The sequence below is a fragment of the Aspergillus candidus genome (genome assembly GCF_002847045.1).
Source record: "Aspergillus candidus strain CBS 102.13 unplaced genomic scaffold BDW47scaffold_73, whole genome shotgun sequence".
Taxonomy (NCBI): domain Eukaryota; kingdom Fungi; phylum Ascomycota; class Eurotiomycetes; order Eurotiales; family Aspergillaceae; genus Aspergillus; species Aspergillus candidus.
The window spans coordinates 46,814-72,673 of record NW_020194078.1 but is presented as its reverse complement, the minus strand read 5'-3'; the positions used below and the strand labels follow the sequence as shown (position 1 = coordinate 72,673).

General features: G+C 49.4%; 9 protein-coding genes across 9 annotated transcripts; 4 read left to right on the top strand and 5 right to left on the bottom strand.

Annotated features, from left to right (window-relative positions):
- Nucleotides 1-138: 138 nt before the first annotated feature.
- Nucleotides 139-1,780, bottom strand: BDW47DRAFT_120750 (Atg14 domain-containing protein; the record flags this gene model as incomplete). Its single annotated transcript, XM_024815530.1, has 2 exons — nt 139-1,096; nt 1,137-1,780. 2 exons carry the CDS (start codon nt 1,778-1,780, stop codon nt 139-141), a joined length of 1,602 nt encoding a protein of 533 aa, XP_024667993.1.
- Nucleotides 1,781-2,750: 970 nt separating this feature from the next.
- Nucleotides 2,751-3,586, top strand: BDW47DRAFT_113056 (uncharacterized protein). The gene is made up of 4 exons (XM_024814305.1): nt 2,751-3,107; nt 3,161-3,219; nt 3,270-3,334; nt 3,388-3,586. Exons 1-4 carry the CDS (start codon nt 2,946-2,948, stop codon nt 3,450-3,452), a joined length of 351 nt encoding a protein of 116 aa, XP_024667992.1. The 5' UTR covers nt 2,751-2,945; the 3' UTR covers nt 3,453-3,586.
- Nucleotides 3,587-3,589: 3 nt separating this feature from the next.
- On the bottom strand, nt 3,590-5,708 carry BDW47DRAFT_85109 (putative LMBR1 domain protein). Its single transcript, XM_024820037.1, has 2 exons — nt 5,005-5,708; nt 3,590-4,953 (listed from the first exon to the last, which is right to left on the bottom strand). The coding sequence occupies exons 1-2, from the start codon at nt 5,555-5,557 to the stop codon at nt 3,929-3,931; spliced, it is 1,578 nt and encodes a 525-aa protein (XP_024667991.1). The 5' UTR covers nt 5,558-5,708; the 3' UTR covers nt 3,590-3,928.
- A 159-nt stretch (nt 5,709-5,867) lies between these two features.
- Nucleotides 5,868-10,985, top strand: BDW47DRAFT_85097 (cleavage/polyadenylation factor CFT1). Its single transcript, XM_024820035.1, has 9 exons — nt 5,868-7,968; nt 8,022-8,335; nt 8,401-8,568; nt 8,641-9,000; nt 9,052-9,250; nt 9,300-9,375; nt 9,439-9,892; nt 9,957-10,104; nt 10,171-10,985. Exons 1-9 carry the CDS (start codon nt 5,988-5,990, stop codon nt 10,662-10,664), a joined length of 4,194 nt encoding a protein of 1,397 aa, XP_024667990.1. The 5' UTR covers nt 5,868-5,987; the 3' UTR covers nt 10,665-10,985.
- BDW47DRAFT_85102 (NDT80/PhoG-like DNA-binding family protein) lies at nt 10,965-13,629 on the bottom strand. The gene is made up of 2 exons (XM_024820036.1): nt 13,022-13,629; nt 10,965-12,932 (listed from the first exon to the last, which is right to left on the bottom strand). The coding sequence occupies exons 1-2, from the start codon at nt 13,165-13,167 to the stop codon at nt 11,306-11,308; spliced, it is 1,773 nt and encodes a 590-aa protein (XP_024667989.1). The 5' UTR covers nt 13,168-13,629; the 3' UTR covers nt 10,965-11,305.
- Nucleotides 13,630-16,648: 3,019 nt separating this feature from the next.
- On the bottom strand, nt 16,649-19,553 carry BDW47DRAFT_129465 (putative beta-N-acetylglucosaminidase; the record flags this gene model as incomplete). The annotated part of the gene is made up of 3 exons (XM_024816995.1): nt 16,649-16,762; nt 16,828-19,340; nt 19,439-19,553. The coding sequence occupies 3 exons, from the start codon at nt 19,551-19,553 to the stop codon at nt 16,649-16,651; spliced, it is 2,742 nt and encodes a 913-aa protein (XP_024667988.1).
- A 104-nt stretch (nt 19,554-19,657) lies between these two features.
- Nucleotides 19,658-19,902, top strand: BDW47DRAFT_113050 (uncharacterized protein; the record flags this gene model as incomplete). Its single annotated transcript, XM_024814304.1, has 1 exon — nt 19,658-19,902. Exon 1 carries the CDS (start codon nt 19,671-19,673, stop codon nt 19,899-19,901), a length of 231 nt encoding a protein of 76 aa, XP_024667987.1. The 5' UTR covers nt 19,658-19,670.
- Nucleotides 19,903-21,581: 1,679 nt separating this feature from the next.
- BDW47DRAFT_113047 (putative glucosamine-6-phosphate deaminase) lies at nt 21,582-23,501 on the top strand. The gene is made up of 4 exons (XM_024814303.1): nt 21,582-21,889; nt 21,988-22,049; nt 22,107-22,255; nt 22,306-23,501. Coding segments are annotated over exons 1-4 (1,068 nt in total). The 5' UTR covers nt 21,582-21,887; the 3' UTR covers nt 23,161-23,501.
- A 61-nt stretch (nt 23,502-23,562) lies between these two features.
- On the bottom strand, nt 23,563-25,649 carry BDW47DRAFT_113044 (betaine-aldehyde dehydrogenase). Its single transcript, XM_024814302.1, has 2 exons — nt 24,837-25,649; nt 23,563-24,702 (listed from the first exon to the last, which is right to left on the bottom strand). Exons 1-2 carry the CDS (start codon nt 25,382-25,384, stop codon nt 23,688-23,690), a joined length of 1,563 nt encoding a protein of 520 aa, XP_024667985.1. The 5' UTR covers nt 25,385-25,649; the 3' UTR covers nt 23,563-23,687.
- Nucleotides 25,650-25,860: the final 211 nt, after the last annotated feature.

The window sequence follows — 25,860 nt, the reverse complement described above, 5'->3', positions numbered from 1 at the left end:
GGAGGCAGGTTTTATTGATCATTGATCATTGATCATTGTTATCGTTACCATCTCTTATCTCTCTTATCGTTTCCTCTCTCGGAAACCATATCAGTCAATTACTTGATTGTTAGAGCTGGATAGCTATACATAGAAAGCTCATGATCTATTCTTCAGCCTCGTCCAACCGCTGGTTCCCTTCGACCGGTTGGAGCTCTCCACTTTAGTTGAAGTAGTGAGATAGGCGCCATTATACCTAGGCGGGTCTTCCGCGGCCATGGACCCAGTCGATGGACCATCCCTGGCAAGCCTATGCCCCTGCTCTGCACTGGGAGTGGGATCAGTTGGATCGTGCAACGTGTCGTCCCATTCCTTCTTCTCCAATACCTCCCATTCTGCATTTGTCATTTCTCCAAGCAAACTTGCTTTAATTTTGTCCATGACTGCTGTGGGAGTTGAAAGTTTCCAAGTTCGCATGAACTCCATCCCTTCTGATGCGCCTAGGAAAGAATGTACCGTGCCATGGGAATAGTGCCCAAGCACTGGGAACGACTTTGTCCTTTGGATCGTGGTCTTTGGGGAGTCTTTTGTAGCCTTTAACGGTGATTGTATGTCAGGGCCGGTAAATGCCCTAGTTAGTGCTGCCGTTTGCACAGAAGGGGCAAGAAAGAGCTGCCATAGGTTTTTCCCAATATCGCAAACTTCTTCCCAAGAATCCGATGCTAGGTTAAGACCTTGCGTTCGGCATAACCAAGACAAATCCCAAGCTAACCAAGTCACCCCTTCCAGGAACAAAGAATAAGTTTTGAAATCTTCCACAGCTAATTTCGGGAGACTTTTATCCACAGAAAGAGGCCGAGATTGGGGTAAACGGGACTGCGATTTGTCTGCTCCTGTTGTTGAACTCGAATGTGATGAGGTTGGGAAGGGCATATAATTGGATTTCTGTGAAAGATATGACCCAGAGGGTGCATATATGGTAGTTGCCGGTTGGTTTCTATGGGGGAGCACTATTTCAGCTGGGAGTTTTAGAGATAGATAATGAGAAGTGAGGACAAGCAGGCGGGCGATGTAAGACATCGATGTTGATATCTGAACTGGACAGGCCCCTGTTGATCTATTAGTAACTGTAAGTACAAGTCAAAATCCAGAGTCACAACTTTCCATTCAGATCCCGGAGGTCGAATATGGGCACACCGCTAATTGTGTAAGTCGATTTAAGCTTGCCGCCTTTCTCACGAGCGCTGTGGTGTAATCCATAGAGGGAGGCAATCTCCCTGCAGAGGAATATCCGGGCTTCGGCTGTTCTACTGTGCAAGGTGTGCCACAGGTGGTCCGTCCTCTTGGTGTTATTCTGAAGACCAACCAAGGTTGAAGTTTCTCTTCCGGCGAGCTGATACCTTGCCGACTCCTCGTCGGACTTTCGACGGTCTAGCTCCGACCTTCTTCGAGACAGATCGGACTTTCTCTGTTCTATGTCGGCCTCTAGGCGCTCGATCTGAGCTGCAACCGTTTGTCTCCGAGCGCAAGACTTGGCTTCTTCGGTAGCAATAGTTTGTACTGCCCGGAAAGTCGAGCCCCCTTCTTCAGGTACTTCTTTCGCTCTTTCGAAGCTAGTGGCATATTCTTTCCGAGTATCCCCAGGTGCTAATTTATCTTCGATCTGTTGTCCGAAAGACTCTCTCTCGAGGCGGATTCTGGCATTTTCGAGCCGTAGCTGGTAAAGCTGACTGCGAGCGCAGGTAGGGCAAAAGAAAGGTTGGCGCGTTACTGGAGGATGAGAACATATGTGGCAGCTCATTTCAAGATGTCTTTTCCGAAAAACCTCTTTCTTGGACTAGCAGTTCACAGTTCCATGACCCAGTTGTTGATGGGAAGGACTGCCTGCTTGCCTGTTGATTAACAAATCCGTTGATTTAGAAGATATCACAAGAAGAAATATACACAAAGCGATATCTTCACTTCGCGTTTTGTGAGGGGTTTATTATCTTGCGATCATTTCAAATAGGGTGATATATCCAACTGAACAATCGCAAGTGTACTGATGTACTGTAAGTAGCTTGGTTGAATCAAGTAAGTGGTTGTTATCTAATACAGTACTCTCCGCACATGAATGGACGAGGTAACATAGCATGACTCATGATCTCCGGCTCCGGCCCAGTAGGTTCACCTACAGGCTCGGAATAACTTAATGCCAGTCCAGTACAAATGTATTGTATAGTGAAAGGCTTTGCTTGTTATCAGGCATGACGTAGCTTGTAACAAGTGGGAACGAAAAGTGCAGCAATAAGCTCTATGGTAATCATAACAATAGCCCTGATGGTAATGATAGATGAAAGGTCATATCATAGAATATGAAGCAGTGAAAGATATTATACTTGACACATCCTGGAATAGAAACAGCGGGCTGTTGGAGAAACTGGAGGATTAGTGATTTAACCAATAATCAGCCGTGATTCGTGAGTATAAAGCAGTTCCTATACATATGAGAACCTACGCCAATGTAGTTAGGCTACGGATCCTGTACCGTGAGTCTGTGATACCCTGAGGGAAATGTTGATAAGATAGTTGGTGTGGTAATCATGGTAATCTAAACTACCTAGTCAATTATATCGTTTACAACCACAATACCCAACCTTTTCATAATCCAGTATTTCGGAATCTTAGAGGTCGCCTGGTACCTATAGTCTTGAGAGGTGGAATGCAGATCATACAATTGAGCACATCCTCAATAAGTGTTAAGTCTAGTTTAAATAAGATGTCCACGACGTATTTAGCTAGTAGCTATTCCAGAGAGACAACAAGCTTGTTTCCCATTTGCTGCCTTTGAAATCTATACTCCGGTCGGTAACTACATTGACCATCCCTCACATTTATCTCACCCATCTTGCTCTCCCATATATTCCTTAATAATCCAAGTCAAGGTTCTCCTCTCTACGCCATCATCCACCTGAGATATCTAAACAATGCACAACACGGCAGAGTCTAGTACTTTTCCAGAAGAGACCTCTTTTGAGGATCTTAAGAATTATGACTGGGAACAGCTCCAGGAACGGTATCTGGATCTGATGGAGAAACATGGAGAAACCGAGGAACAATTACAGGCTCAGATTTCAGACTTGCTAGAGGTATATCGGTCGGCACTCGATTCAAGGCCATTCCTCTAATTATCATCGACTAGATATTTGCCGCTTGGTCTCGCGTTACTGTTGTTCGCGATGAGACTCGGGCATTCAAAAGGTTTGTGTTTTGCCCAACACTTGAGAAATGCGCGGTATTCACTGTAGCAGGTTCAAAACACAAATAGAGCATGTGCAAAACTCGGAAGACACGTTAGAGCAAAAGAGAAAACACTGTAGGATCCACCATCAACATGTTTTCAGAATACTTTTTGACACCTTTGCGCAGATGTTGCTGTCGTGAAGGCATTCGAGAGTGCTCTTGCGCTGCTTAATGGTCGCCTTAAACACTGAGTAATTACTTCTTCAGCGGCCAAATCCTGGCAACGAAAGCGTCTTTTGTTCTTGCCTCTGTCGTTTTTTCAAATGTACTGTATATGACCAAGTGTGGGATCAGTGAACAGCTAATATAATTTACAACCTTATCGGAAGATATGTGCTATTATCAGATGTCGTGATGCCATTAATAATTCTCAAATGATATCAAGACAGCGTAAGTCTAGACTATGACTGAAAAAAGGTATACGGTGCTTCATCCTCCTGCTCTGCCATATCCACTTTCTCTGCCGACGGGGGTAGTACTACCATACAAACGACTATCCGTTTGTCTCCCGGTACTTGCTAATAGTCTTTCTTCCTCAGCCTCTTCGGCATCTTCGAGTTGTTGCTCATTCGGCTTCGGTGTGCGCACCATAGAGATTATGGTCGCAATCAAATAGATACCTGATTGATGAACCATATGTTAGCGTTGAATGTGATGATGAGGGGGTCTAGAAACAACCTAGGAAGACAAATTGGGACGCGAAGAAGATTGCCCCAAAAAAGGGGAAATTAATCGTCACACGATTTAAGAACGTGCTCGTGACACTTGGGATGCAAATGCGGCGCGCAGCCAAATTCGAGGTCATCTCCGAGCATGGCTTGACAAGCTGCCTAGTATTAGAACAGTCAAGCTGCTCTCCCAACGATCCATCGGAAACGCGATCACAGAACGTCTGTCGTCCAAAAGTCGCATATTGGGGTGCTATGACCATAGGTATCGAGTAGTTCAGTGCAAAGACACTCAACATTAACATGGCTGTTGTCAATAGCAGAGCTTGCGGCGAGGTATGACCTGGTCGGACTTGGAATATTCTTAGGAAAAAGAGTCGAACACCAATAGTGGTAATGCCGACGATGGTGCCGCAGAAGAACATCAGAACAATTGCAGTAAAGATAACGTAGTCTGCTGGAATAGCTTTGGCCGACTGGACAAGAGCCCAGTTGACAGGGTTGAAAATATTGATGCTTCCGAGAATGTATCCACATCGATGCTTGCAAAGAGAGTTCCGGGCTTTGTCAATCATGGTCAAAAGCATGGATACACATGTGACAAGTGCGGCCATGAATATGATAATACCGATTAAGATCTTAAATGGTCGGAGAGCCGTTTCAATTTTCAGGCGAATTTTCGTGGGCCAGGCTTGATTATCTGCAGCAAGCTCGCCTGCTAGACGTTGTCGCCGAATAAGTGTCCTCTCGTCCCTGACTAGAGAGTCTAACTCTCTGCGGTCCTTCGAAGATAAGATTTCTGGATTCCCACCGCAGCGGTTTTCTAATTGACGCTGTCGTTCTCGGTTGATTTCAAGTTGGACCTCTGTTGTTCTTGTTTCCAAATATCCGCCAGAGGTATAACGTGGGCGTTTGATAAGCTTGATAGGTAGTAGGGCGAGGCCAGTTGAAGTATACAAAACGTATAAAGCCATGCCTATAGTTATCAGCAGACCAAGAGTGAATGTGAGGGCGCGCTCTCCACCTGCAAGACCATTAGTACTACTTGGTTAGAAGTGGATAACATTGAGCTCACGATTTTCAGAGAGTAGTTTCTTGAAAAAATCAAGGCCGCTACCGTCATTTTCTCCCTTTGGAGCTGGGATAAGAAACCCAACAGCGAATAGAAGAATTGTTATGACAATAAACGAAAGAGTGTATTTTAATGTAGCCCAGAAGCGACGGCATAGTGTCTGCTCTCCTGCCTCAGCCGCGACTTCGTCATATTCTTCATACCAAAAATAGGTAAAGGGTATCACGACGAGACACAGTAGCGCGTCAAGTGTGTAAAGGAGGTAATAGGCCGTAGATAGTGAGAACAAAATTTTATCAACCTCATCTTGAGTAGCCCACTCCTTGCGCTGACCTAATGCCGGTATATTTGTAGATGATATCAGGGCAATGTCTACTGGGAGCAGTAGAACGGTTGCGAGGAGTGTGGTAATAGAAGCAATACATGTTATCGTCACAGATGGTGCACGGTCTTCGGGCTTTTGATAGAGGTATACAAAGATCGAGGCGACTGTAATGAGCACGAAGATCAAAATCGCATACGCAGCCCAAATCAAGGACGCTGGTAGGAGGGCCATGGCGTTGTGATGCCAGTTGGTGCCGAAAGATGAAGTTTCCTGGTGTGATGTGCTTCAGCTAGCATTTACTATCGCAGTTAGTGATATGTATGAAGATCCAGAAGAGGACATACAATTTTTCATTTTCAATATAATTCTGGACTCGAGTTGGCTGTAATGTCGTCGTTGAACTGTCTACTTAGTCCTTACATCATCGGTCGGACCTCCGTTATCAGTCACGTGAATATTGCTGATCGGACTATCGGGCTTTATTCCTGCACCCTCTTTTGAGCCAGCTTTTCGGATTTATTTACTTTTCTCTTCCTTGATTATTTGATTCAGCCAGCGCTAGCGATAGAATATCCAGCGTTGAAACAAGGACGGCAGGCAGAAAATTTATGATCTATAGGGATGGATAAGATTGCTGCCCTTGATTCACACTGACAACCAAATGCAGTGTTATACCGAGCTATTGCCCCCAACTGGGGTCACTCATGCATTGAAACTCCCCTTTCTCTCTGCAGACGCCAATAATCTGGCTATTGCTAGGACATCGGTTCTTCAAATTTTCACCTTGAAGAATATTCCTTCTCAGTCTGACATCGACAACGAACGATCTTCTCAACCAAGCCAGGAGATAACCAAACTTGTGCTGGAGAAAGAATATCATGTTCCCGGAACGATAACTGGTCTTTCTCGGGTGAGGGTACTGGATACAAAGAGTGGTGGAGAAGCAATTCTGCTTTCCTTTAGGAATGCAAAGCTGAGTTTGATCGAATGGGACCCAGAGCGGTATGGGATATCAACTATCTCTGTTCATTATTATGAGCGAGATGATTTGACCCGTAGCCCATGGGCCCCTGATTTAAATGACTGTGGAAGCATTCTAAGTGTGGATCCAGGCAGTAGGTGTGCGATATTCAATTTTGGAATCCACAACCTTGCTATAATCCCGTTCCATCAACCGGGCGATGATTTGGTGATGGATGATTACGACACGGACGAGGACAACAAGGAACAAGCCAATAGAGAGGGACATCACTTGGAGACACCTAAAGCCAACCTATCTTACCAAACACCATATGGACCTTCCTTTGTTCTCCCCCTAACGGCTTTGGATCCGTCGATAGTTCACCCAATAAGTCTTACCTTCCTATATGAGTATAGAGAGCCAACTTTTGGTATCCTTTACTCTCAAGTCGCAACATCGAATGCGCTTCTGCATGAAAGAAAAGATGTTGTTTTCTATGCCGTGTTTCAGCTGGATTTGGAACAACGGGCCTCAACAATGTTGCTCTCGGTATCAAGGCTACCCAGTGACTTGTTCAAAGTGGTGGCCCTTCCCCCTCCTGTTGGGGGTGCTCTACTCATTGGATCCAATGAACTTGTACACGTCGATCAGGCTGGGAAAACGAATGCCGTTGGTGTTAATGAGTTTTCCCGACAAGTTTCGACATTTTCCATGGCGGACCAGTCGGATCTTGCTCTCCGGCTGGAAGGCTGTGCCATTGAGCGTCTTAGTGACCATAATGGCGACCTGCTCCTAGTCCTTTCCTCGGGCAGTTTAGTCCTTGTCACTTTCAAGCTTGATGGCAGGTCGGTGTCCGGTATCTCCGTCTCCCTTGTTCCTCCACATACCGGCGGCAATATCATGAAATCTGCCGCGTCATGCTCTACTTTCATTAGCGATGGGCGGGTTTTCTTTGGCAGTGAAGATGCAGAATCGGTGCTTTTGGGTTGGTCGCGCTCTGTCCCTAGTGTAAAGAAACTACGGTCACAGGTAAAGCACACCGCCGGAGAGACCGATGGCTTGTCAGAAGAGGAGCAGAGTGAAAATGAATCTTATGAAGACGACCTATACTCTACAGTCCCTGAAGTGGACAGCCGTCGATTGTCAACGGAAACATCAGCCTCTGGGGCGTACCAATTCCGAAAACACGACAGGCTTTTCAATATTGGGCCTTTGAGAGACTTCACACTTGGCAAGACGCAGAAAAATACTAACAGCACAGAACACTCTGTCAAGAGCGTCTCAGCCGAGCTAGACCTAGTAGCTGCCCAAGGTACTGGCGAAAGTGGCGGGCTGGTAGTGATGAATCGCGAAGTTGATCCTCTCATCATCTCCTCCATGACAATAGAATCAGCCAACCGGGTTTGGGCAGCACGCGTAGCTCACAAAATGGCGACGGTGCCCAATAACCTTGCGGGTCAAAATGAAAGACAAGATTGGCAGCATTTTGTTATAATATCGAAACCGAAAAGCAGTGAAAAAGAAATTTCAGAAGTCTTCCAAGTGGAGGGTCAGACATTGAAACCTTTCAAAGCTCCCGAGTTCAATCCAAATGAGGATATCACTATCGACATTGGAACGTTGGAAAGCAAAAACCGTGTCGTCCAGGTCCTAAAGAACGAGGTCCGAAGCTACGAGATCGGTAAGCATTAGTCCAAGATGATGGTTGAATGAGAAAAGTAGCTAATTTAATAGATATGGGACTGGCTCAGATCTATCCTGTTTGGGATGAGGATACAAGCGATGAACGTGTGGCTGTTAGTGCTAGTTTCGTGGATCCGTATATAGCTATCCTTCGAGACGATGCTACCTTACTGCTCCTCCAAGCAGATGATAGTGGCGATCTTGATGAAGCTGTATTGAATAGTGATATCACAGGATTACAATGGTTGTCTTGCTGTTTGTACTGTGACAAAACTGGGATTTTTTCATCTGATAACCGGGGTTCCGAAAGCACAGCGACAGCTGACATGCTACTCTTTCTGCTGAGTGCGGATTGCCGATTATTCGTAAGTTGCCGCAGTACTCATCAAATTGGTATGAGCTCTCATCTCTGACAATGATTGGCCTTCAGATCTATAGACTGTCTGATCAGAAATTGATCTCAGTAATTGAAGGCCTCGATTGCTTCTCACCTATCCTTTCGGATGAACCACCAAAGCGATCGACCGCACGAGAAGTGCTAGTGGAGGCCGTTGTTGCGGACCTTGGTGATGCCTGGGACTCCTCCCCTTATCTGATTGTACGATCCATGGCCCAAGTTCCCTCGCTTTACATCGTTTGATTATTTGAGCACTAACGCTGTCTGCAATAGCTTCGTACTGAAAACGATGATCTCGCTGTATACCGGCCATTTATTACCTCAGTTGAGCCGGGGAACAACGCTACCAAGCTGAACTTCATAAGAGAACCAAGCATTATCCTACCCAATACGCTCTCCAACCCCGAGGCAAACAGGTCAACTACAGAGTCGCGGAAAGCCCAATCACTCCGAGTCTTGACCACGGTATCAGGCCTTAAAGCCGTGTTTATGCCTGGGCACACAGCAGGTTTTGTTTGTAAAACTGCAGCAAGCGCACCGCACTTCCTACGCTTGAGGAGCGACTACACTGGGAGCCTGAGCAGCATTGATACCCCAATGTGCGAAAAGGGCTTTGTGTATCTAGATTCAAAGGTAATTCGAGATTCTCACTGTTTGAATGTTCAATGCTGACAGGATGAACAGAACGTTGTACGCATGTGTCAGTTGCCCGAAGAAACGCAATTTGATTATCCATGGACATTGCGGAGAGTACCTGTGGGAAACCAAATTGACCACTTGGCTTACTCCTCCGCATCCAACACATACGTTCTTGGGACTAGCCAAGCAACTAGCTTCCATTTGCCGGAGGATGATGAGTTGCACCCTGAATGGCGCAGTGAAGGTTGGTTCTACGCCGGAGCGTGAGATATGTGTGCTAACGACTGCGGTAGGAGTCACGTTTCTTCCCCAAGTTCCTCTAAGTTGGCTTAAAGTTATGAGTCCTAAAACGTGGACGATAATTGACAGGTACGGACTGCAGAGTAACATTGTGACCAATTGGTAAACTGACTAAGTGTTTCTCACCGGTAGTTACGAACTGGGCTCTTCCGAGCACATCACAGCGGTAAAAAGCATGAGCCTTGAAGTTTCTGAAAACACCCATGAGCGCAGAGAGATGATCGTCGTGGGGACAGCACTCGTTCGAGGCGAAGACATACCTTCCCGCGGTTGTGTGTATGTCTTTGAAGTTATCCAGGTGGTGCCGGATCCCGAAGCACCGGAGACGGACCGCAAATTGAAGCTCATAGGAAAAGAAGTCGTGAAGGGAGCCGTGACTTCTTTGTCCGAGATTGGCGGGCAAGGATTTTTGATGGTCGCCCAGGGTCAAAAGTGCATGGTCCGCGGTCTGAAGGAAGATGGGAGCCTTCTCCCTGTTGCCTTCATGGACATGCAATGCTATGTCAATGTGGCAAAGGAACTTAAAGGAACCGGAATGTGCATCTTAGGAGATGCCGTGAGAGGACTCTGGTTTGCAGGCTATTCTGTATGTTCTCCTTACGCCGACGGACGCTTGTCTCCATGTCAACTTGAGCTAACAGCATTTCCAGGAGGAGCCTTACAAGATGAGTCTGTTCGCAAAGGATCTCGACTATCTGGATGTATTAGCCGCAGACTTCCTCCCAGACGGCGACAAGCTGTACATTGTAGTCGCCGACAGCGACTGCAATCTCCACATACTCCAATACGACCCAGAGGGTAAGCAAGCCCCCAAACCCAATCGACAAACTCAATCTCCCACGAATCCCACTAATTAATCCCCAGACCCCAAATCCTCCAACGGCGACCGCCTCCTCAACCGCAGCAAGTTCCACACCGGCTCCTTCGCCTCAACAGTAACCCTCCTCCCCCGCACAGCAGTCTCCTCAGAGCGCATCACACCAGACACTTCCGACACCTCCTCCTCAATGGACCTCGACATCCGCATCCCACAATACCAAGTCCTCACGACATCGCAGAACGGATCCATCGGACTCATCACCAGCGTGTCGGAAGAACCCTACCGCCGACTCTCAGCGCTGCAGTCCCAGCTCACAAACATCCTGGAACACCCGTGCGGACTCAACCCGCGGGCGTACCGGGCTGTCGAGAGCGACGGCAGCACCGGACGGGGCATGCTGGATGGGAATCTGTTGGCGCAGTGGCTTGGGCTCAGCAAGCAGCGGAAGACGGAGATTGCTGGTCGGGTGGGCGCGCAGGAGTGGGAGATCAGGGCTGACCTTGAGGCTGTTGGTGGGGACGGGCTGGGGTATTTGTAGTTGTTGGTACTTGAACATATTTATTCCATTTCATGCATTTCGCTTCGTTCACTCATATAAGTGGGGGAATGCCCTCTTGACTCTTGTTGATGAGATCCTAACACACAACTAGGATCAACTAGGATCATTCAAACCAAATAGTTAAGAAGAAAATATAGATTTTATGGATTGAATACGTTGAAGAGAAGAAATTAATTATAATAACAGCGAATATATCATCAAGAAAAGTAAAAGGGAAAAAAAAGTATAAAATAACAGAAGAATAAACCCAAAACCCCCGCCCACTCCCTCTGCCCGCACACCCCAACGTTATTCCGAACGTAGTATACTCCTATCACTCCGCAGCCAATAATAACCCCAGGCCATGTTGAATCCCATATCCATACATGTCGAAAATTCACAGTTCGTAGCGAGATAGAAAGGGAAAGATAAAGAATGGAGGAAGTAAGGTGAAGATGAGGAAGAGAAGATCCCGAGAAAGATGTAAAGAACATAGACCAAAATCCATCCAGATGGAAAGTGACTTGAGAACTCGGGTCCCGAGCAGGGCGAACATATATATTGAATGATATTTGCACGGCTGCCGGTAGGCAGACGAGAAACCGAGACGGACTTAGAATGTGCAAGATGTAATCACGCTCTCAGAAAACGTCTTCCGCAGCAAAATATCGCTTACTTCTACCTCTCGCAGCCACGAACTTCATGTCGGGCATGTTGGTATGGTGGACGACGTGGGGTCGATATACTGCGTCCACAGGCGCTTGCCAATCGTCCAAGCCCAGGGGGAAATACTCATATAGTATATCAGCACTCTCGTTGGGAAAAGGAAGGCTCGATGCAAACGGTTGTTGCATGTTCGTGGTGTCCAGTAAGGGTAACGAAGATGTCGTTTCCCTAGGTTGCACTTGGGAAGTGCTATGGGATACCTTGCGCATCTTTGTTGGGGGAGCCGAGCTATCCACATCCGCGGGGTTCTTCCGCGGCGGTTCGTTCGGATAACGAGATCTTGTCGGATCGCGCAAGGCGATGGGGTTACTGCCATCCTCTTCATCCAGGAGCGTCAGGTTGATGGGGGCAGCCACGGTGTTCGTATCCTGGAGATTATCTGTCTGCCGGGAAAATTCTGGAGTAGGCTGCGAATACATTGACGAGTGGGACAATACCCCCGACGGGATGGGTGCGCTCCCTCCCGGATGTTGAACCTGCTGCGTCCACCCCGGAGAAGGAAGCTGTGGCGCCACGGCAGCTTGGGAGGATGCGGTCTCTGGCGACGTGCTCTTCGCCGGAGCCTTGGATTTGGCGGCCGTGGGGTTGACACGGGAGATCGAGTCATTGCGGGGAGCCACCCGGTTCACGGCTGCCGTCTGCGCGGCCTGCACATTCTTTCTGGAGGCCGCGGCACTGCCACTCAGCGGCAGGTCTTTGCGTGATTGGAAATTGCGAGGGCTGCGGCCCCGGACGATGATGGGGCCAGAGCGGACTTCACAGATGGGGATCTTTGCGCCGGTCGACAAGGTTGCGACCACCTTGAGCCGGACGACGAAGTGCTGCTGGAGCTCCTTCCTGCGACCATTGTTGGCGGTCGCGACACGGAACTGCAGTCGCTTCCATCCAATGGAAAACTCGGCGTAGTCAGATTCCATGTTCTGACCGGCCATGATATCTAACGGGATCGGTGGGGGCTCTTTCTCGACCTTGGGGTTGGCGCCAGTGTTGGCGGCACGGGAGTTGTTACCATCCTCGGCGGACGGGTTCCCACTCGCGACGGGGGTCTTCCAGGGCACCGAGATGATCTTGACGGAGTTCCCTTCGACCGATTCGGTGGCCGAGACGGTCAACTCCTGCGCCAAGATAGGTATTCGGTCGCCTTGCTCCGTCATGATGTAGCGCAACCCCCGCGGCAAAGTTACCGTGCCCGAGATCTGAAATAAGTTGCGGCGATAGCAAGTCAGCTCCGCACCTTGTTGCGGCGGGGCATTGTCGTTCGGGGAGGTTGTCCACGGGGACTCTGCCAGAAAGAACATGCCCGTCAATTGGGCATCGATGGACAAGGATGTCCGACGTAACGAGTAATCAAGGAATGTGAAGTTGTAAACGGGCCCGGAAAAGCCGAGCAACTTGTTATTGCGGTCGATGGACGAGTCCGGAGGCTGTTCTGGGGGCGTGGGATCGAATGGCGTCATCACATCAAAGGGATCTTCATAACTAGATGGAAACCGGTCCAATGTCGCAGGCAAACCATGCTGCGGGAAGGGGATGTCATCACCGCTAATCGAGGGCGATAGTAAGACCACTGATCGCGAAAGGAAGAGAAGAAAGAGAGAGAGAGAGAGAGAGGGGCGGGATGGGAGACCTACCTGACAAAGGTATCCGAGTCAAAATTGGAGCGCTGGTCTGGAAGATCCATACCAGGCATGGAATTGAGGTAGTCGGTGCCCTGTATGTTGCTGAGGGATAGCGGGCTCGCTAGGTAGGGCAGGGCCATGGTATCGAACCCCTCCATGGCGAGGGTGGCGACCGGCTCGAGGCCTGCACGACGACCAAAAGGCAAGAAGGTAATGAAGCCTTTGGCTCTGTCTCCAACGAAGGCGGCTGTGAATAATCCAGAAGTACTGAAAGGGACGGGGGAGGCCTAGACGAAGCGGGCGGGGCCTAGCGAGGTAGGAGGTGGTAAGATGCGAGTGAGATGATCGCAAAGAGTGCAGCGGGTCAGGCGAAGGACCGTAAGATATGGGAGTAATCAAATCTTCGGATTTGTGGGAGGAGATTGAGCTTTGGCTGAATCACGACATTTGCTATTGTAATGGGAGAAGAGAAGAGAGCTACACAGTTGGTAAGGGCAAGAGGAGGATGACCGAAAGGGAATAAAGAAAGACGCAAGCGAGATGCAGCGCTATTGCTAGCCCTGGTCGCAAGAAGATGAAGAGGAGAGGAGGAGAGGAGGAGAGGGAGGAGAGGAAGTAGTAGTAGTAGTAGTAGTTGCAGTGGTAGTAAGTAGTAAAGAAAGAGTGGATCGGAGCCCCCCGAAGTCAATACAATCTAGACAAGGTAGTGGAGAATGGCGATAGACTGTTCTCTCACTTGGTTTTCTTTTTCTTTTCTTCTCTTATTCCTCGGTCTGTGTTTTGCTGCTGCTGCGCTCCTTTGTTCTTCTTTTCTTTCTCTGTTGCGCGCGCTCTCTCCTTTCTTTTTTAATTTTTCTAGACTTCTCCTTTTTAGAACTGTGAGGAATGAGAAGAAAAAGAAGAAAAGAAAGAACAAGCTGAAGAAGAACAGCCCGGACAAGGTCTAGTCGAATTGAATGGATAGACGAGATAAACCGGACGAGTAGACGGACCCGGCGACGGGGTCCGCAGCAGTAGCGACAGCAGGAGCCAACAAGAGGGGCGGGTGAGATAGTGGGGAGAGCCAAAGCGAAAGGCGAAAAAGGTAAAAAAAAAAAAAAAAAAAGAAAGAAAGAAAGAAAGGGAAATTCAAGGATTGGGGAGGGGGCGTTCACGACGTCCAACACCCGGCGCTGGGACCAAACTGGAATAGTGAATTAGTTTAAACCCCGATAGTCAAGTGAGGTACCAGCGAATGAAGGACAAACTGATGGATTCAGCGGGAGTGGATCAGGAGGACGAGGCTGACAGGCCATTGGGAGGCGAATAATCAAGAATGAGAGGATGAGGAGAGACGAAGTGGGGGAGAGAGAGAAAGAGAGAGAGAGAGAGAGGGAGAGAGTTGATGGTTTTGCGGAGATAAAGCCGACCGCAGACGGAGGGGAAGTGTTTCCCCACCATGGTTTCCTCTCTTCTTCTGTATGATAGAATAGATATTGACTATGAATATATATTTTCAGCTTCTAGTCTATCATTCATTTTAATTATACACATCCTGTATCCTTCCTCGTTGAAAGAATATTATATCTCCATGAGTAAAATACCTACCTGAGTACTGGACTGTTTGCTTATTGTCAAGTGGAAAGGATATCCTTCCCTCGTACCATGGTTCTGTACTGTACCGTACCTGACCCAGTCAGCCTTACCCCACCTAGACCTACTTCGGTATGGTGCAATCTAGTCCCAGAACGGGCAACACCTGGGGAGCGGATACATCAGCCGGATCGGGAGATCCAACTAACTGACTGTGATACTTACCATACTGTATCATACTGTTTTGATCATGGTCTAGACTCATTCTATTCTTACATTCTTACATTCTTCCCTCTCTCTTTCTCTCTCTCTCTCTCTCTATCTCACAGAGAAAAGACAGAGAGAACTGATTATATTGGATACTCCAAGGTATGTTCAACACAATCAGTATCCACACGGATCAAACCACTCCAAGTATGGCCCCAAAAAAGCATAGTCAGTCAGCCAGGAATGAAGCAACGACCGATATGGAAATGTCGCCCACAGGTCCAATATATATATAGCACCTAGTCTCGAACTAGAAGAATTCGGGCCTCCGTCGGAGGATGCTCAGCCAAGTCGCTAAGCACCCTCGACACTGGGTTATACCTATCTAGTCATCCCGTCTGTTCGTCGACCTCCAATCCACCAACCTATAAGATGACTTCTTGTTCCGGCATGTCTAGACAAACTGCTGTGGAAGAGAGGGAGGTGAGGTCCCTAGGTACTGTCTCGAGTGGAACTGGGTCTTCTGGACTAGCCTCATCCGTTCTTTTCGACTGACCTAGCCCTGAACTGATTATGGTAGAGGTAGATAGGTGGTAGCTATACATCTGGGACGACCCACCGAGCCTCTTCAGGTAGCTACCTACCTATCTAGGTAGGTCGGTAGGTACCTCCCACTGACTGCACACAAGTACCTCAAACAATCAGAATATCCAGTACAGCAGAAAACCCATCCGGGGAAGATCCTATCCTACCCTCAACCCAGTGTAATAGGCTACAGACCTAACAAGCCTGTCTCAGGTAAGGCAAGGTCAGTCACGCCTTGATTGGACTTCTTTCGCCACTAAAATATGTAGCTACTGTTAGATCCCTACCTTAGTCCCCGGTATGGAAGGACTTTCTTTATTTATTCACTGTCAGTGTACGGAGTGCTTTGCAGTGCTTTCTGGATTATCTATTTGCCCCCCCCTCTCTCTATTCCTCTTCCTCTCATTGACTATTCGTCATTCATCGATCATTGGATGGATGGCGGTTAGGCGCGGTAGGCTCAAAATCCCTCTCTCTCTTTCTCTCAAGGCTCTTCTTCCTTCCTTCGATCCTTTCGTATTCTGTTATCAACTTTTCTATTTCTCTCCATCCCTAATCAAAGATGATGGGATCGTTTGACCACCACAGCCCTCCGTTCCAGATAAAAAGAGTAGAAAAAAAAAACGGGACTACTTCCCTATGTAGGAAGGTGGAACAACGACCCAAGCTAGTCAACGGCCAAGTCCAGAAAAAAAAAAATAGAATTCACATTCTTCTCGAACACACAAGTGGAATCTTCCATCTCCATCTCCATCCCAACCTGACAGGGTCGATCCAAGTTTGTGCCGAGGTCTCCGAAAACAGCGGGAGAGCGGGTCGAGCTGCTCCGCTCTTCCCCCCAGTCCATCCATCCACTAACTAGGTAGGTAGTTAGCCAAGGATGGATACTTTCATTTTAACTTCTCAAATCGATACAACTGATACAGAGGGGGCTGCTTTAGAGTTTTGCCATCTCGTGGTCTTTGTCAACGTGGGTAATATGCATCGTGAGGCATTTTAATATATCATCTATATTGCTGGTATGTACCTCGTGCATCCCGGTTATTTTGTACACACATATTCTCCTGACTTGAATTGTTATCTCGTAAAATGGTATTTCGACAGGAAAACTGAAAAACTCAAAAATCCAAATTCAAAAGAAGAAAGAGCAGAAAAGGGGTGCTGAAACCCCCATACACAGTGGATATCATGCAGGTGGATGCGACAGCAAGAAAGCAATCCAAAAAAAGAAAAGAATAGTAACAGAAAAAGAAACGAAAGAGCACGCAACCGGACTCAAGGCGCCGGCACCATAGCCCACGTTGCGGCATCGCAGTTGACTTCCTCGAAACTGTGCAGCGTATGAAATCCCATTCCTGACAAGCAGTCGAAATTGCTGTCGCCATCGACCTGTATACCACCACCATATTAGTAAAAAATCTCACCATCCAGCCTAAGACGAGGATTGTACTCACACAGTCCATGATCACTGCGTCTGCGCCTTGTTTACGGACCTGCTTAATCCCCAGCAAGACCAACCCCTGCATGACCGTAGCATACTCGCCTACCGACGGCGAAATGACCGGCGAGGAGATGCCCCCTGCTGACGCATGAGTGGCTTTCAATGCCGGCATATGCTCTGCCAGTAGTGCCCGATTATTATATACGACCACGCTGCCCAAGATCGCCCCATCCGTGGGCCGCTTGGCCCGGATTATGCCGCATCCTGGCGCCCCTCCAAGAGCCAACTTGTAGATGTCCATCACTCCTTGTCGAGAATTGGTTTTGACATGGTCAAGGATCAATTCCGCATAGTCCCATCCGTACACGAGGTCATACGACACTTCCGTATTTTGTAAACCTTGCAGTAAGCCGCCGGATGGAGTCCACGTTTGTAGATTCCGCAGCACCACACTGCAGACGGGCCGGGAGAGCGCCGTGTTCCAACCCAGATTGGCAAACCACTGTCGCAACCTCTTCCGTTCAACGGGATTGGCCGATGGGATCCCTAGGTAGATTCCCGGCAGGCGTGAACCGAGCTGAAATCGTCGCATTCCCTTGCGCTGAAGGAGCGTCCGGATGGCACGGTTATGAAGGGAGGTTCCAATGGAGAGTTTTCTCCTGGTCGGGTCCACGATCAGCGACCCGATAACCCCAGTCCCCGTCGCTCGGAAGTAATATGTCGAACAGAATCCATAGATGGCTTGGGTGCTGCTATTGCGCACAACAAAATGCGCCTCGTCGATCTCCTCCCGCCGCAAGAAAAAACTACGAGGCGTGACGCCTTGGAGCTCGGAGCGTTGTCCCAGAACGCAGTCCTCCCGGACCATGTCCAGTAAGCGATCCAGGGCATGAGTGTCCCTCTCTTCATTGAAATGTTCCACGAGCCAATGCTGTCTTGCTTGATGAAGCTTTTGGCTGCGACTAATCGACCCCGGAAGCATGCCCATCGGAGTGCACGCCCCGTAGAGGACTTTGACGAGAGCCTCGAGCGCCGTCTCCGTGAAGTCGTACGTGCAGAGGTAGGTGCCGATAGTCGGATCCGTCGCAAAATCGTATGGTGAGCTGACAGCAACGACAACCATGGGCTTCTCACAGGGTTCACCGGTCGCAGTGAACTGTGATCGACAGATCATGGATACGTGCTTGGTGAAGCCATGTTGATACATATTCCGGTTAGCATCTGCGGTGACTATAATCACTGCCGATGCCCGGTCGATGAGGTTCTCGTGTATCGGGCGAACACCATTGGCGGTATAAGATGTATGGAGGACACGTCCGTTCCGCTGTCGTGAGAGACACCTCCCCAACTCCTTGAAGACACTTTCACCGCTCAATACAGAGGCAGTCCGATCCCACACGACTGGATCGAGGGATGAATCTAGATGTTCTGTGATCTGGTGAGACACTGCGGAGGCTGGCAATGGTTTCACCAGAGGGGTCAAAAGCAGCAACTCCTCATGGGGCTCCAATATGTTGGAAAGGGGTAGCAGATTCTTCTTATCCCGCACAACGGATACAGAGCTGCCATATGCCTTGGTCGAGAGATTGGTATGCGATGGTTGCATCTGTGTGAGGGAAGGGAGCCCCGGGGGGCTCAACGCCTGCTCCCACGAGGTACATTTTGCCTTCAAGTTCAATATCCGGTGCAGCGATTGTTCGATCCGCGCACGGCCAATGATACCGTTTTCCACGCCGAGTTTCAAACCGTTGATGGCTTCTTGTTGAACTCGGAATGACCGGCAAAGGAGGACGATGTCGCAGCCCGCATTTTTCGCCATCACCGTCCCGCCGCCAACCCCGATGTTGTGGGTGAGGGCCTCCATTTCCAAACACTCGGAGACAACAACGCCGTTGAACTTCAAGTCTTTCCGCAGCAGGTCATCCACTACCTGCTCACTGAGGCAGGCATGCATGACATTCACCCCCGACGAGGACATGGAAACGCCTCCTACCATCATAGCATCCAATCCGTGGATGATAGCGTTTCTGAACGGGACCAGCGCGGTCAAGCTGAGCTGTTCGAGGGACTCGGTGATTGTGGGAACGTCGTTCTGAGAGCCAAGAAACTCCAGATTGCCGTACGATGGGAAATGTTTGCCGCACGTCACTAGCCCGCCCGCCTGGTAGCCCTTCAGATACTCCACGCCATACTGCGATACCTCATGGGGGTCATCCCCCGTGGTCCGGACGCCCAGAGGTTGACTCCTTACGTTGGTCAAGACGTCTAGCACGGGGCCCAAGATCCAATTGACCCCTACTGCTTTGAGCTCCCGGGCGGTGGCCATAGCCACTTCGCGTGCTAAGAGTTTTGACCCCGTGGCGGCGACGCCCATGGCGCTGGGGTACTGTCTGATGTACTGATCATCGTACAGGCTGTTCACGCCGCCATTTTCCTGATCGAGAGCGATCAGGAGAGGGACCAAATGGCCGGCATTTCGGGCGATGGTCTGTAGCTCGAGAACCAGACGTGTTGCATCTTCTGCCGCTGCAGACACATTAGTGTACATTGACCCATGGGGGATGTTGTGACCGCGACCCTAGCGAAGCCACGGACGGGATCACAAGATCAACAGGAGATGGTACATTTCAGGTTTTTGGCAGTTAAGAGGACGGAGCCGACATGGTAGTTCTCAATGAGGGAGCGAATCTGAGGGTTGACCGAGGTTCCATCAAAGCCCATCATAAAGAGCTGCCCCATCTGTCTGTCGAGTTGACATGGTTCCGGGAACGATCAGTGACGGTCATGAATAGCTTCATAGGATGGTAGGACAGGGAAAGAGAATCGGAAGAAAGCATAATCTTCCGGTTGATCTGCATGTTCATATTTGTTGTTTTACTTCTGTTTTTGGGTTTGTTTGTTTTCTCATCCATATTGATAAAAGACAATCGATCACAGAGGAAGAAAGCGAAGAGAGGTAACCATACTGGGTCACAACAACCAAACAAGAACAAAGATAGAATGCAAAGAATGCCAAGACCGAATCTGAAACCTACCTGTCTAGATCTTCCCAGCCAGGGGGTAGCATATCCTCTCTCGGGGACATGAGGGGTGGGGTGGCGCCCTATGTGAGGAATGCCAGTACTCAATTAGACAACAGGTTGCAAGCAAGATCCGGGGGACCCGCAAGGTCCGCGCTTCGGAAGAAGGAGGGGGGATGTGGAGGGGGCGAAAGATGGTGTGGGACAATGTTGCAAACGACGTTGGGAAGCTGACAAGTGCCAGAAACGGCAGGTTACCTAGTGGAAGTTAAGTTTCCTCGAGTCGGGACGCGTGGAGAATTGAAGCGTTACCTTACCAACTACTAGGTCAATACTAATCAATTCAATAAGTCATGAGAGGGGAGAAGGCACAGGATCGGATGGAGTGGGAGATCCTTGCGTGGGCAAATGAAGATGCAGCGGAGAGATGAATCGAGAGGGGAAGGAGGAATTGATGGATCGAAAGAAAGGTGTTGATGATACAAGGAGCAGCTTTCTTCTCCCGAGGATAGTGCACTGTGTTTTCTCAGTACTTTGTTTACTCCGCATGAATATCTCCATCCACCTAATTAGCCTCGATTGGTACTGCTAACCAGTTAGGGATATTAGTGACTATTCATGTTACCAGCAGTAGGTTTGGATCCCAAGAACCATCATGTATACATTGTGTTGTTTAGAACCTCATACAACAGTTCATAGAGAAGTCATAGCTAACCTATTACGATGTACTCCGGATATTCCATAGATCATCATGTCTGTCGGAGATTTGATTTTATCTGGACAGTTCTCTAATGGTAAGATATACTAAGATACCAGTTTCATACCAAACGGGAAGTCCTATACCGTACTGTCTGTATCCGGTCTGTATTCTAGCATACGGTACAGACTAGTTCCGGTTAGGTTGCATGTTCTATCACGGCGTCAATGCTTTTCTCCCCCGGTTTCCCGAATGCAACAACGGTCCTCAAGCGGGGATCCCACAGGAAGGAAACTCGGTACTTCGGTATCATGAGTACCATGAAGGTATTGAAGATGACTCGGTCACACCCCACTTTCCCCAGTTAGGCATAGAGGATCCGTTCGGAAGCTCTGAAGATCCCATTGCGATATGCCACCTTTGACTGTAACATCGGTGGATTCAATGAATGAAACGTTTCTTTGCTTTCCAACCTACCAACCCCACCGTCTGATCTGACTGACCCTCATGACAATGGTCCATTCTTTGATTGCAGTTCGGACCCGGTGATTGGCTGTCCACATTCTGCCAGGTGGGCATTTTCGCCTTCCTCATCATAGTTCGAAGCCCGGTTGCGTCATCCTCCGCGTTGAACCATCATCCCGATGTGACCGGAATATCGAATCTGAAGCACGAGAACACGCAAAGAGAAAGAGAGAGAGAGAGAGAGAGAGAGATGTCTGGGATTCTGTTTTCTGTTCGTTCTAGATAAGTATTGTTGATGTTTAACTGGGCAGTCCCAATAACCCCAATACTGTTGGATCAATGTATGCGGAAAAGGTGCGCGAGATAAGATGAAGATCCGCTCCAGACCGGAAATTACCCAGGAATCCAGAATCCAACAATTATCTCCAAGCGCCACCATAATGGAATTATAGGCATGTGGCGCTGGGGAAGTGGTAGACTAAGGTAGGGTCAGAGTAGTGTAGGCAACATCATCTCGTCACACTCTCCACAGCTGATCCAGAATCGTTTCCTACTACGATTGGGAGCAGAAGAGTAGATATGTAACAAACCCCCGGCGGAGGGGACCGCATCCGGCAATTTTTCTATTCACCTTTAATCGTCCCCGATTTCAGTCTGCCCTCAGCTTCTCTCTATCTTTCTATTTTCTTGTGCTGTACCAGAATACGGCACCATCGACAGACTATTGCGATACTTGTCTTACCTTCCTGCTTCTTTCATCCCTCGCTTGTGTTAGACATCTGTCTATAGGGTCTCGAGTGTTTCGGACCTGTCCTGCCTGACACCCTCCTCTTACTAGCTAGCCGCAGCGGTGCGCTACCAGTGACGTAGTTTCCTCCTCCATCAGCCAACATGTATGTCTTATATCTCCTCTTGCTCGGATTGCTTGTTTGCCAGGATCAAAACAATGAATCTAAACAATGAATTACACTGACACGCGTACCTGTTCCAGGCGGGTCATCATTCGAGAAAATGCCTGGGATGTTTCGGAATATATTGCCGACTATATCATCAGTATGTTGCTCACCTACCCCCAGAAACAAAATGTTCGCATCCTTACACTGAAACCAGGTCGCATCAAATCGTTCATGCCGACGGAGGACCAGCCGTTTGTGCTCGGTCTTCCTACTGGCAGCAGCCCTGAGCTCATCTACAAGTCCTTGGTGCGACGTCATCGGGCTGGTGACATTTCCTTTAAGAATGTCGTAACCTTCAACATGGTACTCACTCCCATTGACTCCCGTTCTCTAATCCATACTGACAGAGATAGGATGAGTATGTCGGTCTTCCCCGTGACCATCCCGAATCGTACCACAGCTTCATGTACAAGAAATTCTTCTCGCATGTCGACATCCCGCCCCAGAACATCAACATCCTCAACGGGAACGCCCCAGACCTCGGCGCCGAGTGCGCGTCTTTTGAGGCGCGCATCGCTCGCTACGGTGGCATCGAGCTGTTCCTGGGCGGAGTCGGCCCCGACGGCCACATCGCATTCAACGAGCCCGGGTCTTCCCTGAGCAGCCGCACTCGCGTCAAAACCCTGGCCTACGACACCATCCTCGCAAACTCCCGGTTCTTCGACAACGACATCGACAAGGTCCCCCGGAGGGCCCTGACAGTCGGTATCCAAACGATCATGGAAGCGCGCGAAGTCGTCATCGTCGCCACAGGCGCCCACAAGGCCTCCGCGCTGGAGAAAGGTCTCGAAGGCGGCGTGAACCACATGTGGACGCTCTCGGCGCTGCAACTGCACCAGCACCCGCTCGTCGTCTGTGACCGTGACGCTACCCTCGAACTCAAGGTCAAAACCGTCCGCTACTTCGAGTCGATCGAACAGTCGGGCACAGACGCGCGGACTCAGGGCCCGCCGCTCGTCTATCGCCCCAGAACATACATTCCCTCCCCGATGGGAGTCCGACAACAGCGTACGCCGACGGGGACACCGACGAAGATTCCCAAGGACCTGCGAATCAACACACAGCTGAACCAGACTGTGGAGGACGACGAGCTGACTCCTGATAGCATGTCCTCCCGGATGGTCGATTCGGCTATTAGTGGGCTGGACACGGCTATGAAGGGTGATCTTATGCTTGATCGGATGGGTGCTCGGGTTATTTCTCATTGAGCGGATTTCTTCTTCTTTTTTTCTGTTCCTATCTCGTTTCTTCTTTCTTTTCTGTCTGTTTTGGGAATCTACTGGTATATTCCCCTGGTTGTATCGGGTGTCTATTCCCCACACTATATAGATGGCGAGTTTGGTTGATGTTTTTATTAGCATGTTCTCTGTCCTTCTTATGTCTTGGTTTTCTCTGTTTTTGTTCTTTTTTTTGCTCTTTTTTTGCATGATGAAATAGGTGGAAGCAAAATCAAATATGGAAATGGTGGCATGATCTACATCAACAATGTTTTTGTTGAGATTACCACTACATTGTAAATAAAACATTGGTTGGCATTTTAAGCCTTCTCCAACAGTTAAGAGTGACCATTTAGAAATCAAGAGGAGGTATGTCCCTCCATGTATGTCCTATTCATGTTAATGTAATCATGGTATCATTTTCTAACATATACATACACCTGGTACCTTTAACTAACTGTGAACCTCCCGACTCAAACCAGTTACCAAGTCTTTCTCACACGCCTGTACAGAGGTTTTTAAAGCTTCGCAAAAACAGACGCCATCCCCCCACTCATATCAACATAAGTGCTCTTATTCTTAACCCAAGCCTCGATACCCTTGCGGCCATTCTCAACGCCCACACCGCTCTTCTTCCACCCCCCGACGGCCATCTCAGCCGGGCTGTCGCCCCAGGTGTTGATCCAGGTGATGCCGGCCTCGAGCTGGTCGATGACCTGGTGAGCCATGTTGAGGTCCTGGGTGAAGACGCCGGCGGCGAGGCCGAGCTCGGTGGTGTTCGCGCGGCGCACGGCTTCCTCGACGGTCTCATAGTAGAGGATGGACATGACGGGACCGAAGATCTCCTCTTTGACGATCTTCATGTCGTCCGTGCAGTCTGTGAAGACGGTGGGACGCACCCAGAAGCCATTTTGCAGGTCAGCTGGGACGGCGGGCTTGCCGGGACCGCCGTAGAGGAGCTTGGCTTTGTCGGATTCGATGCCGTGGCGGATGTATGCGGTTACTTTGTCGAGGTGGGCTGCCGAGCTGAGGGGGCCCATGTTGGTTGCGTCGTCGAAGAGGGGACCGGGGCGGATGTGTTGCATTTTGTCGAGGAGGGACTTTTCGAAGGCGTTCTTCATGGAGGACGGGACGAAGACGCGGGTGCCGTTTGTGCAGACTTGGCCGGTGCTGTAGAAGTTTGCCATCATGGCGCCGTTGACGGCGTTTTCGAGATCCGCGTCGGGGAGCACGAGGAGGGGGCTCTTGCCGCCAAGCTCCATGGTCACGTATTTCATGTTGCCTGCGGCCGCGCCGGCCACCTTCATGCCGGTGGATACCTGGCCGGTGAAGGAGACCTTGGCGATGGTGGGGTGCGTGGTCAGGTGCGCCCCGACGTCGCCGGCGCCGTAGATGACGTTGAACACGCCGTCGGGGAGTCCGGCTTCGCGGTAGATTTCGGCCAGGGTCTGGGCGTGCAGCGGGGTGTACTCGCTCGGTTTGTAGACCATGGTGTTTCCGGCGGCGAGACAGGGGGCGGATTTCCAGAGGGCACTGTTTTAGTTAGCCAGACCATATTTGTTACTGAGCCAACGACATCTGGCACGTAGACAGAAGGATGATTTTTTTTTTAAAAAAACGCCATGCCAGCAAAAAGGGCGCAGAATGAAGAAAGTGGAGGGACATACATCTGGATGGGATAGTTCCACGCGCCAATGCCCGCACATACTCCCAAAGGAGCCTTCTTGGTGAACACCCAAGCGTCCTTTCTCAACTGGGTGGTTTCGCCATTGAGACCGCCCGCGCCAACCAGATTCGCATAGTATTCCAAGACATCCGCGCCGCTCAGCACATCGACCGTGCTGGTCTCCGTATAGGCCTTGCCGGAGTCTAACGTTTCCACGCGGGCGATTTCATCGTTTCGTTCGCGGAGCAAAGTAGCGGCCTTTTGCAGGATGCGCGCCCGGGCGGCCGGGGGAGTCTCGGACCAGGAGGGAAAGGCACGGTTGGCGGCGGCAATGGCCGTATCTACATCGGAATTGGAGGCGACTTGGATCTCGGCCAGCGGGGTTGCGTTGGACGGGTCAAGGGAGAAAAAGGTCTTGCCGGACGAAGCGGGCCGGACTCGACCGTCGTAATAGAGCTGACGGGTTGGGAAAGGGAGTGTAGAAGAAGCCATGGTTGATTTGGACCGGATTCCTAACTGAAGGGAAGACAAAGACAGTCTTTTCAGCATTGTCCTCTTGAGAGAGAGAGAAGAAACCGGGTAGTTCTGGAGTGGAGAAGTATGATACTCACCGCCAACCCATTTTCCCCGTTGTTTGTAAGGGTGGCAATACTTACTTACTGCTCCTCACTGTCTCGGTCTGGGCCGAGAGATCGTCAGTAAAAGAAACAAACGACGATCTAGACTTTCTCTCTATTTCTCTCTCTCTCTCTCTATATTCCAGTGATTCAATCATTCATTCTTTGTGTGTTTCTCACCAGACGTGAAATGCGACGCACATAGTGTACAGTAACATGGACAATGTTGTCGATGATACAACAGGTAACGAGTTCTTCCATCAGGTAATATCATACTACATAGGACTCCATAATGTCTCCAATAACCAATAATTTCCCAGAATGTCTCGGCATTGAATCTCCGATCTTCAACCCACGGCGTTTTACACCATTAAGCGTTGATTCTTCCCTTACTAGTCGGATCCTCGT